At 37.6% G+C, this 17,979-nt stretch overlaps 2 protein-coding genes across 3 annotated transcripts in view; both read right to left on the bottom strand.

Annotated features, from left to right (window-relative positions):
- Positions 1-17,979, bottom strand: part of LOC114642148 (nuclear GTPase SLIP-GC-like) — a 525,435-nt gene that overhangs the window by 38,017 nt on the left and 469,439 nt on the right. The window contains exons 8-12 of the mRNA XM_051918820.1: positions 13,067-13,267; positions 12,802-12,971; positions 12,687-12,708; positions 12,290-12,376; positions 8,339-8,465 (exon numbers count right to left, since the gene is read on the bottom strand). Of these exons, the coding sequence (XP_051774780.1) occupies positions 8,339-8,465; positions 12,290-12,376; positions 12,687-12,708; positions 12,802-12,971; positions 13,067-13,267 (607 nt within the window). The remainder of the gene's footprint in view (positions 1-8,338; positions 8,466-12,289; positions 12,377-12,686; positions 12,709-12,801; positions 12,972-13,066; positions 13,268-17,979) is intronic.
- The window catches only part of cnr2 (cannabinoid receptor 2), a 437,724-nt gene that overhangs the window by 233,951 nt on the left and 185,794 nt on the right, over positions 1-17,979 (bottom strand). The gene's annotated exons all lie outside the window — the stretch shown is intronic.

Genomic DNA, 17,979 nt, shown 5'->3' with positions numbered 1-17,979 from the left:
CAAATTCCATTAGAACAATTTTTTATAATGGGGATTTTGTTATAATGGAATTGGAAGGTCTTTCAGCATGTACAGTTGACAAATCTGACTGCCAAATAGCAAACTCAATGGCAGCATCTAATTTGATCTTGCTAGTATCAATAGCAGCAAGAAAGTCCAAACTTTTTTTTTTAATCCTGCCCCTTGGTGTGCATATTGTGCAGTCTGTATTATTAGACTTGATGGTCCATGAGGAGGGGGTCACGCACCCCTTAATTTTCAGAAACACCACCCATCGTGTAATGTCACCTAACTGGCTCTCTCTGGCTCCCATCTGTTCTTTTGTGACTCACTTTTTTATTTCAACCTGGAAAAGTTTTACATAAAAAGATCATGATGAAAAGTTTGAGGAAAGGTCACATTCATGAATAAGAATCATTGGATTTATAAATTTATGACCACAAAATTCAAACACACATTCAAATGCAACATTTAAAAAAATAAAAAAAGATTGCGCAGGTGTGCATAGGGTAAAATCTTGGCAAACTTGTAAAACACATTGAAAACTGGTTGAGTAGCATAAACACAAAGGAACCTGGGGAGTCAGCACATTTGCTGAAGGACAAGCCAAAAATCAATGTCTAGTTGTGGCAAACCTCCAGAGCTTTGCAAGTACATCCATCCATTCATTTGTCAACTCGCTGAATCTGAACACAGGGGTCTGCTGGAGCCAATCCCAGCAAACACAGGGCACAAGGCAGGAAACAATCCTGGGCAGGGTGCCAACCCACCGCAGGACACACACAAACACACCCACACACCAAGCACACACTAGGGCCAATTTAGAATCGCCAATCAACCTAACCTGCATGTCTTTGGACTGTGGGAGGAAACCGGAGCGCCCGGAGGAAACCCACGCAGACATGGGGAGAACATGCAAAGTCCACGCAGGGAGGACCCGGGAAGCAAACCCAGGTCCCCAGGTCTCCCAACTGCGAGGCAGCAGCGCTACCCACTGCGCCACCGTACCGCCCCTTTGCAAGTATAGCTGAAATCAAATTTGACTGACAGTTATCCCAACTGTAGAGGTATCCAGAATGCCACCAGTCTGCAGCAACCCTTCTCAAGCTTTGCAGCTGCAAGAGAATGATGATTGTCAAGTAAACCAAATAAGATAAATGTGCAATCTAATTGGCTGTTCAGCAGAGCATCTAGATCATGATTTTTGGGCCAAGTACAGAAGAAATTCAGAAGTATGTGTGTTTTCCTGCTTTCTTCTTAAACATTAGCTTGTTATAATAAATTTGCAGATAAAACAGATTGTGATGTGATTTTTTTAACATTAGTTCTATAGGAAATTGGCCAGGACCAAAAAAAATAAAAATGAGGATTTTGTTAAAATAGAGTTTGTTCTAAGGGAATTTGACCTGTACAGTATATATATAATGCAAAGTTGACTGACTGACTTTTTCACTCACTGAACAATTAAAACACTATTTCCCATTTAGCTAAAAATCTGAAATTTGGCAGATACTGCATCTAGGGCAATAGGTATCCACTAATAAGGAACATTTTAATATATCAATGATTAGGGTTAAAAAAGCACAATAGAAAAACTTCCTCTTTTGGCTCCTCCAATTTAGGCGTCACCACAGTGGATCATCCATTTCCATCTGTTTCCGTCTTTTACATCATTTTCTGCCTCACCGACTGCCTTCATGTCCTCCCTCACCATATTCATAAATCTCCTCTTTGGCCTTCTTCTTTCCTCTTGCCTGGTGGTTCCATTCTCAACATTCCAGAATAGCAAAACTAAGTACCCCAAAATCTCAAAAAAAAACTTGACAGATTTGATTGGAATCTGGCAATTTGTAGAAAAAACAAAATTGGACAACGCATGTTTTTATTTGTTGATATGTCATTAATAATGCTCATTCTAATGCACTGCTCAAAGAAGATGTGTTTAGCAAGTGCTTGCCAGAAACTGTGGTTGTGAGTGTTCTCAATTTTGCACAACTGATCCAGAAAGAAATGTATTTAATATATATATATATATATATATATATATATATATACAGCTGAATAATGACCCAACAAAAAATACACAGAATAAAACAAACTATACTCCGAAACCAGACCAAACTCAGAAATTGTAACCGCCTGGATGCACAGAACTTTCACAAAATGAAATCCAACGATGCTAACTGCCCTGAATTTTATGGACTCCCAAAAATACATAAAACACCACTGAAATACAGACCAGTTGTTAGCCTAATAGGCGGACCATCATACAACTTATCAAAAAGACTTTTCCAACTACTCAAACATTTAACTTATGACTCGGATTATTCAGTTAACAGCGCGGAGTCGGCATTACAGTGCTTGAAAGACGTATCCATCACCGAGGACGAGATCATGGTCTCGTTTGACGTTGTATTGCTATATACCATGATTCCAATTCATCTGGCCACAGAAACACTATTAATGAGACTGGATAGCGACCCCACCATAGAGACAAGAACCAAACTGTCCATCCATCAAAGACATAATGCACCTAATATCACTTTGCCAAAAAACTCACTTTCATTTCAACAGCAAGTATTACACTCAGAAAGAAGGCATGCCAATGGGATCACCGTTATCAGGACTCCTAGCGGAACTGGTAATGCAGTGATTTGAAAACATGGCTTTATCCCAGAACACACCCAAAATTTGGATACGCTATGTAGACGACACATTTGTCATACTAAAAAAGGACCAGCTGAATGAGTTCTACAATCATATCAACACAATATTCCCCGCAATCCAGTTCACAATGGAAAAAGAAATGAACCGACACATCAGGTTCCTGGACATCTACATCAAAAGAAATAATGACGCCACCCTGACCACAAGTGTTTACCGCAAAGAATGCTACGCAGACAAGATTTTACACTTCACCAGCAACCACCCGGTATCTCATAAACGGAGCTGTGTGAAAACCCTATTCAGACGAGTCCACACTCATTGTAATACTAAGGAAACAAAAATTAATGAGAGACGCTATCTCTTCCACCTTTCACCTCAAACGGATACTCAAAAGCACTCATTAATCGGAGCTTACACAGGAGACGCCAAATAACTCAGCAAACAATCGACTTAAATCAGAACCCCCACCCCACCTGGCACTCACTCCCTTATCACCACAAGGTGTCAGAAGGTACAGCGCGCATCCTGACCAAGTGGGGCGTCAGAATAGCACACAAACCCACGAACAATCTGCGCACAGTCCTCTTTAATGTCAAAAACAAGAAATCGACAGCAGAAACACGAAACGCAGTTTATAGCATCCCATGCAATTCTTGCTCAGCGGTATACATAGGACAAACTTCAAAAAGAATCTCAACACGTGTACAGGAACATCGCAACGCCGTCAGAAGAAAGGATGCACTATCATTGATCTATGCACATACTAAATCAACAGGACATACATTCAACTGGGACAATGTAAAAGTAAAATTTAAGGCAAGTACTAAAAGTGCCAGAGAGTTGGCCGAGTCTTGGCTATCAAATGAAAACGCCATCAACAGACCCTTGGACATAAATCCAGCATATGCTAACTTAAGAAGAACATGTACATAATAAATAAACTATACAAACCCCTCCCTCCTCTTGATCATACTGACTTAGTCACCTCCCCCACCCCCACCCCCAACTTAATTTATATGTTGCCTTTGATTCTTGTAAGTCTAAGCATTATCCTCTGATGAAGACCCCTGGTAGGGGTTAAAAGCTCAGGAATAACTACTTTATGATACGTGATTCATTTTTTCTCCCTTTGTGGATCTCCAGCTGCAAATATGCAAACCGTATCACAAACCTTCTCTTCCATTCATATATATATATATATATATATATATATATATATATATATATATATATATATATATATATATATATATATATATACCCCCCCATCTCTTTCATATCATCTTTCACAAACTTTAAATAAGAGTGTCGACTAAGGTGCCATGTCATCAAAGGAGGAAACTGCTTCCTTTTTTTTTCCTCAGCCACTTTGGGATAACAACTTCATTGTTTCACTGGATTACAGCGGGTATCTTAGAGAGGTGTTTTTCCAACTTTGTGGCCATGAGACTCAGTTTTACCTTTTTAAATTTCTTGACACTGCACAGATGGCATTTATTAGAAGACCCTGGGGAGGTAGTCCCCTTGGTAAAATAAGTGCAGTTTGAAACTGGGAAACATATTGTGCAGTGTTGTTCGGTGTGTTAAGTGTGTCACATAATACAATAACTCTGAGATAAACTGATTACACCACATTTTTTATTAGTGCATACTAGGGGGCTCTGCCCCCTGCTCGCTTCGCTCGCCAACCCCTGGCGTTGGGGCATGAGAAAGAGTGAGATGTATGAATTACATATAGAATAGTGTGCAGGTTTGGATGATGCGTATAGAAATAAAAAATATAGTGTTTGGCATAGAGTAATGTTTTATTGGAATATTTTTTTGTATACAACATTAGTAGTAAAGATGGTGTCTTGTCCTTGAATGAGTCTTCCTTGGCATGGATCATTTATAATTTTAACTTTAACGTCAGATGAACGTCGAACACGTGAGAAGGCAACATAAAGTTGTCCATGTCCAAAAACGGGTTCAGAGAGGTAGATGCCAACGTTGTCCATGGTTTGTCCTTGTGATTTGTTGATGGTCATGGCAAATGCAGGTTTAATGGGGAACTGTCGGCGTTTCAATGTAAAAGGTAATTCTAGGTCAGAACTCGTAAGGTCAATTCTAGGAATGAGAACAGTATTGTTAGCATGTGATCCTGTAAGAACTGTTGCTTGAATAACATTGTGTGTCATGGTGTTGACGACTAACCTTGTGCCATTGCATAAACCCTGTTTAGTGTTAAGGTTTCTTAATAGCATGATTATTGTTCCGTTTTTAAGGGTAAGGTTGTGTTGTGGTAATCCGGCCGGGTTAGTCTTGGATCTTGTTCTTTGTCCTTTATCAAGACCAAAGCAATTGTAGTTGCCACTATACCTTCTGCATTTGCTTTTGTATTGGCCTCCTTTTCAACTTCATGTAGCATTTTTATAGACTTAGCTAATGGGTGATTGTTTATGACATGAGTGACGTTTCTCATTATAAGCTCTGTGCATTGTTTGTTTTCAGGAAGGTTCATTCGTTGATAGATTGCCTCATCTGGATCTAGGATGTAGATTTCTGCATATTTGCGTTGTTGATTTGTTTCAGGGTGCACTGTTCCAATGCGATGCAATATTTGTCCACATATGCGAAAGCAGTATGGGCCATTGCCTTTTGGTGGCCTGATATGTACTCCGGTAAATGCAAAAGCAAATGAACTATTGTAGGATCTAATGCAGTTCAGAAAGTTTTTACTTTCAGGCACATCGTTAGTTAGAAGCTTCTGTAGATATTCAGGATATGAATGTAAAGGAGTCAGTCTAATCTGCCCCTTTTGACAACAACGTGTAAATTCATTATTTGTATTGCCAGTTGTTTCTTCTGGGAAGTTAAGTGAATGACAATGATTGCAAATGACATTCATTAATCCCAATGAATTTTCCTCAATAGTGGATTCATTATTGAAGGCGTTTTCAGCCATTTGGCTTAAGCGTTTAACATGTGTCTGGCGTTGATGTCCGCGAGGTGCATGTTTTGCTTTTGGCGTTTGAGTGCCGCGTTGTTGCATGTCCAGTATTTGGGACGCGCTATTTTTTTCTTTTAATTTATTCTCCCAGAGTTTCAGAAGTGCATTTTATGCTCCGCCGTCTATTTTGTTGTTTCTTTCGTGTTCGTGTGTTTGTTCCTGTTATCCTTTCCGAATCGTTTTGTACCCGTGACCGTGTATTCATGACTTGTTTCTTTCTCAGCATGCGAAATATGGATAAGTAATAAGGAGGATCGCACTCACTGTTAATATGTTTCCTTTTTTGCAGTTGAACGGTTAATAGTGCTTTATTGTAAGGAGATCCACCTATGCTGACACCTATGCTGTCTAGTGTGAAGGTGTTGACGTTCACTTTAGAATATGTGGCTTTGGGTGTCAATTCTTATGGATGTGTGTGTTGAGGATTGTTGTTGCGCGAGCGTCTTCTTTCTTTTTGTGTTCCTGTGTCTTGTTGAATCCCCCTCTTTGTGTGTGTCCCGTCCCTTGCTTGTAGGGTCTGTGGGGTGATTTGTGTTCTTTTTTTTTTGTGTTCCATGGGCTTGTTGAATCCCCCTCTTGGTGTGTGTCCCGTCCGGTGCCTGTAGGGGGGGGGGTGTGCCTTGCTGTTGTGCGCGAGCCTCTTTTTTTTTTTTTTTTTTTTGGGTCTAGTTTTGTGTGCAATGTGTTTCGTGCTTTGCCTGCGTTTGACTACTTTTTTATGTGCCTTTTCCTTTTTTCGGTGCTCGTTGCGCCTCATTTCTTTGACTCCTTTTTTCTCTTTTTTCTGTGCTCACTCCTTTTTTCTGTGGTCTTGTCCGCCTCTCACGGCCCCTCATCCGCCTCTCGCGGCCTCTTTTGTCCCTCTCTCGCGGCTCCTCATCCGCCTCTCGCGGACTCTTTTTGCGCCTGCGCAGTACGTCTTTTTGCGTTTCTTTGACTCCTTTTTTCTCTTTTTTCTGTGCTCACTCCTTTTTTCTGTGGTCTTGTCCGCCTCTCGCGGCCCCTCATCCGCCTCTCGCGGCCTCTTTTGTCCGCCTCTCGCGGCTCCTCAGCCGCCTCTCGCGGACTCTTTTTGCGCCTGCGCAGTACGTCTTTTTGCGGCTACGGCCCATGGCCGGATGTCCCTGCGTCCATCCGGTTTAGCATTCTCAGTTAGTAATATGGATCTTTCCTTTTTTGAAAAAGCCAACAGTGCTCCACCTGCATATTGTCATTGAGTTAAAAATACCAATCATAGATCAGTGTTAGGCAATTTATCAAGTTAATAAAAACAACAAAGAAATTTAAAAAAAACAAAAGCAAATGAACCGATAGAGCCAAACAGCAACTGAACACAATGCAGCACAATTTTTTCTATAGCTCATGGAGGTGCTGTTTTTCAAATTTTTTCAGGACACACAGATAGAGCATAGTACACTCTCCCAGAGCTGTCCACCAGCAGCCTATTAGACACAAACAAAATACAGTGCACTCTTCCGGCGACGTCTACCAGAGAGGCATTAAATACTATCATCACTCCAACAGCACAAGCTGTTGATCCTGCCATATAGCTATCACTGTTGTCTGATATTGATTGTGTAGAAGTTGTTTGCCAAGGGCCTTGCAAAATTCCTTCAAATGTCTCTTTTCCTAAAGGCAGCGCTGGAAGAGCTTCTCATTATAGCCTATCATTCTGAACACTTGCAAATGGAGAGAAGGTAGCAAGAAGTTGGCTTTTGTATTCTGAGCAGAATGATTCAGTATTTTATTTTGTGTGTAAGTGTTTTGGTGCTAAACATGTAAAGATGACCTCAGAGTGTTCTAGTGATTAATCCGACATAAATGTTGCACTGAAGAGTCATGAGAATAACCAAGATTATTCAAAGACAATGCTGAAATTTGTCAGAAATAGGACAAGACAATTGTCCATGAAGAGCTGACACTTTAGTAGAGAAAGGAAAAGGTGATGAGATGTTCTCACATGCCTGTTGAGAATTACTCTGTCACTCTCTTTAAGAAATTTGTCTTTCAGGGGTTCCTCACAACTTGTTTATGATCCAAATAATAGGAACTTTTTGAAGGAAATTGAACTGTTGGCAAAGTTCAACCCTTTGATGGAAATAATCTTGCCAGAGTAAAAGATGACAGCATCCACATTCACTATCTTGGACAAAAGGTACAGATGGCGCTAATACATATAATTGGTGAAAGAATCTAGAAAACCATTGTCTCTTACTTGGGAAAGTCTAAATACTATTCCATTATCTTTGACTGCACCCTTGATGTTAGTCATAAGGAACAAACGTTAATAGTTGTGTGTATTGTGGTGTTGGAACTCAAGCCAGAGGTTAAGGAGAACTTCATGGGATATGTGGCAGTTGAAGAAATCACAGGAGAAAACTTGTGGAATGTCATATTAGACAAACTCAAAGAGTAATACTCTACTTTTGGTCTTTGTTTGGAAACCCACAAAATACTGTATATGGATTTTGGCAGCCAATTAATATATTACATAAAAATATATGGCTAATTCAGATTGTCAATCCATCAAGCAAGTAAATCTACTCAGTCATGTTCTGGGGTATATGCCAGAAGCACTGAACATACAGTACTTCTGGCACAACAGACCAGACACATTTTAGAATGTATTAACTGTAAGAAAATGTGTAATTTAAATTTAATGATAAAAATTGAAAATCTTACCAGTATCTTCAATTTTAAGACTACTCTTCATTTTTCTTTGAATATTCCAGTACTCCTTAGAACTCACTGTAAAAACCTTTATTTTGCTGTCAACATCAAGCTCATCTGAAGAACCCATGAGGAAATTCTGAAAATACAATAAAAAATAATTAACTTTTAATTTAATCATAGCTGTTTAATGGATGATCCGGACTGTTTTTTGGACTGATTAAGCCAGTACAAATGTAATTCTATCAGATCAAACATCCACAAATGCTTCTTATTGCAGACAGGGTGCAGTGTTATATACATTTAATTGAGATTATAACTCAGAAAGTACTCTTAGATTTGACTGTTTACCTTTTCTCAGATAGAAGAATGCTTGCATTTATAAATGAAGCTTTAGTCTGTCTCTGAAGTGATAAAAACCTAACCAAGAATGGTATTTATTTATGAGAATATCATTCAATCTTGAAACAGACCATGAAGCTTTTACCACATTTTAAACCACTAACAACACAGAAAAATCTGATATGTAGAATGCACTCTGTACTATGCGAGTCTCCTTTGATTCACATATGATATGCTGTACCCTGATCCTCAGTAACTGAGTGCAAATTGTTTGCCCCATCTTTCCTTCACACTTTGCATTTTTATTTGCAACACTAAAAAGTGTAATCTTTTTCTCATTTATAAATGAGGCCCCAGGCCGTGTGAATGAAAGGCAAAAAGGGAGTCTAATGTCAGCGATTTGTTTTTAATGTAGCAGTGTGGATGTAGCCTTACAGTCTGTTTCTGGCCTAAACAAACAACACTTGCCAGGGTTACAGTGGTTTCTCACAGGATCATTTTTATTGCTATTTAATTATATTTTTTCTTTTTTGTTCAAGCATTTCTGTCAGTCAGTCATTATCCATCCATCCATCCATCCATTCTCCAACCCGCTGAATCCGAACACAGGGTCACGGGGGTCTGCTGGAGCCAATCCCAGCCAACACAGGGCACAAGGCAGGAAACAATCCTGGGCAGGGTGCCAACCCACCGCAGGACCAGTCATTATCCAACACGCTATATCCTAACGCAGGGTCACGGGGGTCTGCTGGAGCCAATCCCAGCTGCTTAATTTCTATTAACAGTTTCTTAACTACTGATTATGTACTCCTTTCTATTTTGCTACTCTTTTTTATTTCTCTTTTGGATATTTTTAATAATTTTTTTTCCCTTTAAAGTATTGGGAAGAATGCTCAGTTACTGTCATTAGGGGTTTATGGCAGTACTTGAGTATAGATGACCCAGACCTGTTGTCTGTATTTAAAACTGGTCATTATTTTGTTTCTCTTACCTTCTAGCAGATTCATGCTCTTTGTAATTAACAACATCAGTGCTTTGCATTATTTTCCACCATTTTGTGTAATATTAATTTTAATTAATTTTACAATTTTCTCTGTAATTCTGCATATTCACTGTGGTAAAAGCCATTAGAAGACTTTAATAAAAAATGTCATTGCAATGTCATGTGCTTAACCATTTGTACAACGGATTTATCAGCATGTGATGCCATCTGTGCCACTTCCTGCATTACATATATTACTTCATTGTGTGAAATTTACTGCAGCATAGGAAAGGTAAAACTATCAAAAATTATTCAAAGAAAAATATTTTGTTTAATCTGAACATTATTTTTAAGGGGGCTAAATGGAGCAGCATTTCTTTTTTTGCTAGTTTTTCCCTTGATTTCTTATATTATGTTTAGTCTTGAGAACTACCTTGTTTGTGTTTTGTTTTCACTCCTGGCTTGCACGAGATACATTTGGGTTACACTGTGGTGGAATAGGCAGAGTTGAACGTGGATGGATGGATGGAAAACATTATTTCCTAAAATAACAAAATTCTTTTCTGGCCAGTTGTCATTTTTGCTAGTACAGAATGTGACTCTCCATTAAGACTCTTGATACAGAGTTGTAATTTATAGCAATTTGAAATCAGGTTAAAACACTTTTAATAATGTAGTTATTTGTAATATGTTATTTAAAAAGGTATGTGGTTAAATTGCTTGTGTATTTTTTAACTTCAGGTCATGAGCAATATTCAATATATCTGTTCCTGAATATTTGAAATAAACAAGCCAATTTAAATAATTTCAAGCATGTATTGAAATGCATAACCATTTTACAGCTTCAGAAATTATGTAAATTTTTTATAAATGTTAGGAAGTTTTTCTTCACAAAAAGAACAATAGACACATGTAATAAATTAGTATTATGGTAGTGAGTAGCACATTAGGGACCTTTAAATGTAAACTCAATATTATTTTGGAGAATATATGAGAATAGGTTAACAGACCTGTTGGGCTGAGTGGTCTGTTCTTATCAAACTTGTTCTAATGGTCTAATATTGCCTAACAGTAAGTAATGCTTACAGGGTAAAGTAACTGAACATTTCTGCTTATGCAAACCTGGTTTGTAGAGGGAACATTGCTTCTCATTGTTCCTTCATTTTCACTAAATACCTATGCACAATATGGCAGTAGCCTGCTGAGCATAATGGTTATTAATTGCCTCAACAGATACTGGCAAAGAACAGGTAATAAATAATAAGGTCATATTTGAGAATACTTCAAGTAAGACACTGAAAAATAACAAGAACAAGTATGTAATCAAGGTCATGGTGGTCTGGTTTGTGGAAGTCAAAGTGAAACTATCCAATGATCTTAAACTGTTTTCATAGACAAGTCTGTAAAGAAGTTGAGGTCCCCGACATATTGCAAAAACACAAACTTACCTAAAGAGGTAAATGACATGTTATTTTGCTCAAATAATGTTAAATATTCCTTTGCAGAAAACTGCTGTTTGGTCACCAAAGTCACTCAAATACAAAAAGTGAGAAAGTCTAACAATTTGTATTAATTATCCTGCTTTCATAAGGTACTATTAAGTCCTTAATCCAAAATGTAAAACACATTCATAAAACATCCATCCATCCATTTTCCAACCCGTTGAATCCGAACACAGGGTCACGGGGGTCTGCCGGAGCCAATCCCAGCCAACACAGGGCACAAGGCAGGGAACCAATCCTGGGCAGGATGCCAACCCACTGCAGGACACACACAAACACACCCACACACCAAGCACACACTAGGGCCAATTTAGAATCGCCAATCCACCTAACCTGCATATCTTTGGACTGTGGGAGGAAACCCACGCAGACACGGGGAGAACATGCAAACTCCACGCAGGGAGGACCCGAGAAGCGAACCCAGGCCTCCTAACTGCGAGGCATTTATAAAACATTCTGAAGATAACTTTTTATGTAAATAGGTGGAGTAAAAAAAATCTTACTTAGCCTTTAATAGACATATCTGTTTCTTGTGCAGAGCCTTTCTATAATGTAGACACAGCTTATCTGTCTTTTTCATCTAACAGCATTTTTTAAAATTACACTAACAACTAAACTGAAATGATTATCTTAAAATAAAAGTGTATGAGGTATTCCACTGAAGGTATAAAGTAAAATAGAAATGATGAAAGGTTTATAAAACTAAACTGAAAATAAAATGAGAGGTGAATATAGTATAGAAATAGAGGTAAATTACAAAATAGAACTAAAATAATCTTGATGCTAAGTTTTTACTTTTTAAATTATTTTTATTATCTTGATGGTGATGTCACAACATTTTCTTTTTTGGTTTCTGTTTTGTTTACATGTAATTCAGTTTTACCAGCCGTGTGACATGATTATGCATTGTGATATCAGATTCCTTTTTCCTGTATCAGATGGTGGCACCAGAATGCACTGAGGCAACACTTGCTCCTTTTTCTGTGTTGATAACCTTCTCTATTGGAGCTGGGTTTATTTTTTGATATGGATCCATTATTTTAATGCTTGTTTTGAGTATTGCAAGAAACAGAACTTAAACTTAGTGTATTTTTTCCCTATAAATAAAGTTATATGCAGTAAGAAAAAAAGCCTTACCTTTACTTGGTTATTGTATTTTTTAATAAGCGTATTTTTGGCCTTTTCATTTCTTTTTTTTATGCATTCACGTTCATCTTTAGAACTCTGTAAGCAGGTATTTTAAAAGAGACAATAATGTTGTATATGACTAATTGATTTTATTTTATTTAAAATTTGACAAAGAAATACAAATGTAAGTAATTATAATAGTATTAGCAATAAGATGTACCAGTTTAATTTTAATATTGTTGCTATTCAAGATCATACTTCAATTAATGCAATACTTAACTTAATAGAAAATACTATACAACTATACTATACTATACTTTGCCAATATAAAAATGATCATAAATGCACTATTTTTATTTACATGCCATATATATGCAAACCCTTAAAAAAAGAAAAAGTTACTCACTGCCTCTTTTGACATTTCATTGCTAGGAATGAAAGGAAGATATATGAAATACAGGTTTAATTAAACTCATAATAAAAATACAAATTCATAATTTAATTTTATGATTATTACTTACCGTTTAATGCCAGTATTATCAGTTTTGGTGCAGATGATGGCTATGTTTTGACACCTTCCTCCACCAGCAGCGCCTTCTAATCCTGTGTTGAGGATTTCTAATACATTGCTGTTTGATTGAGCTCTGTTGATTTCCGCAACAATCCAAACATAAGAACACTTGGTAATATACTATTTGAGGAATAAAGTAGGTTTCTATTAATTCATAATCCAAGGATTTAAAGACAAAGTTAACTTAAAGATATTAAACTAAGCATGACACATACCTCCTTCCACATGTTATTTCTCTCTTTATTTGAATCTCCACTTCCTGGAAGATCAACCAGTACCACTTTATCTGGTAGACCACAGGTTTTCTTTGGCACAAAAATTTTAACAACCTTCACCAAAGGCCAGTAAGAACAGGAGGAATCCTCATTTGAATCACTGACTATATAGGACTTCATTATCTTACACAGTTCTGAAGCCTGTGTGTAGTTAAAAAACAAAAATACATTTTAGATTTATTTCTTTTACTTAAATATAACTTGTTTAAAAATTATATCTTGGGATTTGGTCTCATCAGATACGAGGGATGGACTTCTGAAAGAGTGCTCCGCTGGCAGTGGTGTTTTTTATTTATTTATTTTTTTAATCTATTCAAGATATCCTCTATTTAATTAATCTGAAAGGAATCCCTTACAAGTATATTAAAACATGAGCAGGAAAACAATGGGTCAGAAAAGTAGGAAAAAGTAGTTAAAGTTTCATTAAAGTCTAAGTTGGCTTCAAGTTTACAATATGGCCTGACACAGACTGAGCTGAAACAGACAGGAGAAGGATTTGGATCAGCCAGGACCTCACAATGCATCATCCGCTCTGGCCAAGAGCCAATGTGGGAACTTAATTGAGAGTGGTACAGGCAATGAAAATTCACCACTTTTGAGTGGCATGTTTGAACTGAGCATGGCCTCTTTAACCCTGCTGTCAACTACTACCAACATCCACTGTGCATGAACAGCATCATCTCCAACAGGATACAAAACTCCAGACAGACTTTGGGACAAAGAAAATTTAATGTCGACTGTCAGACAGAAAAATTAGATTATATTTGAAAGCAGCCATACTAATATTTTCCCAGACTTACAGTGCATCCGGAAAGTATTCATAGCACATCACTTTTTCCACATTTTGTTATGTTACAGCCTTATTCCAAAATGGATTAAATTCATTTTTTTCCTCAGAATTCTACACACAACACCTCATAATGACAATGTGAAAAAAGTTTACTTGAGGTTTTTGCAAATTTATTAAAAATAAAAAAACTGAGAAATCACATGTACATAAGTATTCACGGCCTTTGCTCAATACTTTGTCGATGCACCTTTGGCAGCAATTACAGCCTCAAGTCTTTTTGAATATGATACCACAAGCTTGGCACACCTATCCTTGGCCAGTTTCGCCCATTCCTCTTTGCAGCACCTTTCAAGCTCCATCAGCCCACAGCCAAGATATCAAAGGAGTGGCTTCAGGACAACTCTGTGAATGTCCTTGAGTGGCCCAGCCAGAGCCCAGACTTAAATCCGATTGAACATCTCTGGAGAGATCTTAAAATGGCTGTGCACCAACGCTTCCCAAACAAACTTATGGAGCTTGAGAGGTGCTGCAAAGAGGAATGGGCGAAACTGGCCAAGGATAAGTGTGCCAAGCTTGTGGCATCATATTCAAAAAGACTTGAGGCTGTAATTGCTGCCAAAGGTGCATTGACAAAGTATTGAGCAAAGGCTGTGAATACTTATGTACGTGTGATTTCTCATTTTGTTTATTTTTAATACATTTGCAAAAACCTCATGTAAACTTTTTTCATGTTGTCATTATGGGGTGTTGTGTGTAGAATTCTGAGGAAAATAATGAATTTAATCCATTTTGGAATAAGGCTGTAACATAACAAAATGTGGAAAAAGTGATGCACAGTGAATACTTTCCGGATGCACTGTAAGTGCATGGATAAAATTGCTTTGTACCAGTCTGCAAGCCTCAGTGTGTATCAACAACATAAACTCAAACTACTTCAAACTAGTATGTGGTACTTGACAGGTGTGCCCTCTAGTGTTGATCAGCAAATTTCTCCAAAGCGTTATTTGCAGCAAATTTGCTGCCTTCACATTTGCCCTTGTTCATTGAAGTATTTACTATAACAGCCAACATTGGATGGGATCACCCCCCAGATATATAATGCTAATCATCTGCATTGCATACCCTGTGGAACTCTGTGGTAGAACAGATAAGTAAATAATTCAGGTTCTCAAAATTTTATTTTTATGAAACATATACAACATAAATAAAGAGTTATCACCGCTTGTCACCAAATGTGCAGGTCGAACTTTGAATTCCATGTCAGTATAAGAGAAGGAGGTGCGTGTGCATTATGCATGCATAATTAACCATGTGGAGATAAGGAACAAACCTCGAAGGAGCCTGACACCCCACCCCCAAACACAAGGGACTCTATGAAATAATAATAATAACGAAAGATTTATTACTATTTACAAGACATTTCTATCTTTTTGGTAGAAGAAAAAGTGCAAAGCATCAGCACAGACAGTTTGGAGAGCCTTCGGCGCAACTTCAAAAACCAGAAAGAGCAGGCATTGCAGCTTCATTCATGACACGCCTTTTTGAATTTTCTACATTTAAAAGACCTACGTATTTTTTCGGAATTTTGACTGATTTCAGCACTTCCACTTTGTTTTGACGAAATGTATCATTGCACGCCTCTGACTGCATTCTTTCTTCTATGATCTCACAAATGCATGATGGTGTAATGGTTGGCACTGCTGCTGCACTGCTCAAGTCATCACAATAATCGGTCCAGTATAGTTGGCAGTAAAGATTATTGCATCATTATAATCCAGTCATGTGAAGTTCAATTAATCCTTCCCCATTGACTTCAATGCTTTTCACCAAACTCGAGGCAAAGTGAACACCTTGGAGTTTGCTCATCACTAGTGCCCTGTATCACCATTGCTTTTTGCAAATACCACTGAGCCCTTGGCCATTCATTTTCAAAATGCATTAGGGATAATGGGGATTATCAGAGAAGAACTTGAGCAGAAAATATCACTATATGCAGTTGATATCATATTGTATATATCAGACCGAGAAACATTTTTACCATTATTCGTTAATGCATTAGCGGAATTTCAAAACATATCTGGACTCATAATCAATTTGAATAAAAGTGTGCTGTTTCCAGTGAACCTTCTAGCACACCATACTAGACTGGACATCTATCCATTCATTTTATCAGAACAATTTAAATATCTACAGGTAAACATCACAAGTAAATATAAACACAATTATGCTATTAGCCTGGGAAAATGTCAAAAAAGATGTGAACAGATAGTCTACCCTCCATTTCACATTAATAGGGACAATCAATACTGTCAAGATGAACATCCTTCTCAAGCTTTATTTCTATTTCAAAGCTTCCCTATATACATTAACAAATTGTTCCTTAAGAAAGTAGGGCCAATTATAATTTAATTTATCTGGAATTCAAGGTGTCCACACTTTCAAAAGGTGACTCTATAAAGACCTACAGCAGAGTGTGGCACAGCTATACCTAACTTTCAAATATACAAGCTATAAAGACCTGGGGCTTCATGTATAAATGGTGTGTATGCAAAAAATGTTTCATACGCCCGTTTCCATGCTCACATCACGATGTATAAAACCTAAACTTGGGGTAAAGCCATGCACAAGAGAGCGTCTATTTACAGATGATGACTGGCTTCTAAGTCGATTTAGATTTCCGAGAGCTATCATCTTGGAGCTCTTGATATCATTTTTAAAGATGAAATGCATTAAAGTATGTTTGTTACATTTAACAGGTACATTTTTAACTTCACATAAATAATGTATACTGTTAATAATTAAACGTGTCGGCACAGTGGCACAACGGTAGTGAAGAACTGGTGCCACGTCCAGGGATTGTTCCTGCCTCGTGCTGTATGCTTGCTGGTACTGGTACGACCCTGGATGGATAGATGGATTGTAGCCATCTAGCCACATGGAATAATTAAACAAAAATATTTCAATTTTCCTTAAAAGTTTTGAACAATTGGTGTTTTAAGCTTATAGATGACTTGACATTTATTACAAAGTTTATTGTATGGTGACTGGTTACGTGGAGAAGAGAAAGTACTTCTGCAATAAATTGTTTCATCGAGGGTAGCACACATCTCAGCTAGCATGTTACGGGAGGCAAGAACAATCTCTGGACAGGGCACCAGGTCATCACTACCACTGCGCCACTGTGCCCTCTTGTTTAATACATGCTTTAACTCATTTCATCATGAAAATGAAATCAAGTATACATCTTAGTATTGAAATTGTTCAGAGAGCTGTAGTATCTTGAATGTAATGATTCACACACATAGAAGAACACATACAATACTGAAGCATTTGACGTGCTACTTTAGTTACGATATGATCTGAGAAACTCTAGTGAATTGCTATGAGATTAAAGTGGATATTTTGACCTTTTTTCTTCACTGTGTCCCTATTTTTTTTTCTTTTTTCTGTACCCTAATACGCTTCCGTATGACACTCAGATGGTGGCAACCTCCCTTTTTATGGCAACTTTCATATCTGACCACTTCTTTTTTATTTTGTGCACTGTGTGACTTTCTGAACTTGAACGCTCTGTATCACTCAATTGACTTCCTTTTGTTGTTTATACCTCTGCTTAAGACAACAAATAATATGTTTCTCCTTGCTTCCATACTTGCTGAAATTCTTTTTTTCACATGCTTTTCCCATTGTCTTTTAACCGAATTCTGAATGGAAATGGCTATTTATATTGATTTGCATATTAAAATATGTGAAATTCTGGGAGGAGTCAGGGTGGGCCAGCAGGTGCATGCACAAGCGTTACTTTTCACACTGACTAGGATTTATGGAGCTGAAGTGCATGGAAGTTGGTTTACGCATGGTTTTGAGCATCTGAATTTTTTTGTGTGTATGCACATTTCCACTTTTGTCTGTACGCCATGATGTAGTGTGAATTGCATGCATGGTGTTATGCTTGAGGCCCATGGAAACTGACAGAAATTAATGAATTTACACCAGCCTGGTCAGTAATAGAAACAAAATTTTTTTATATATTTGTTTATATATCGTGTTTTTTGCTCCAGTA

The sequence above is a fragment of the Erpetoichthys calabaricus genome, chromosome 14 (assembly GCF_900747795.2).
Source record: "Erpetoichthys calabaricus chromosome 14, fErpCal1.3, whole genome shotgun sequence".
Classification (NCBI taxonomy): domain Eukaryota; kingdom Metazoa; phylum Chordata; class Cladistia; order Polypteriformes; family Polypteridae; genus Erpetoichthys; species Erpetoichthys calabaricus.
This window is presented reverse-complemented; position numbering and strand designations above follow the sequence as displayed.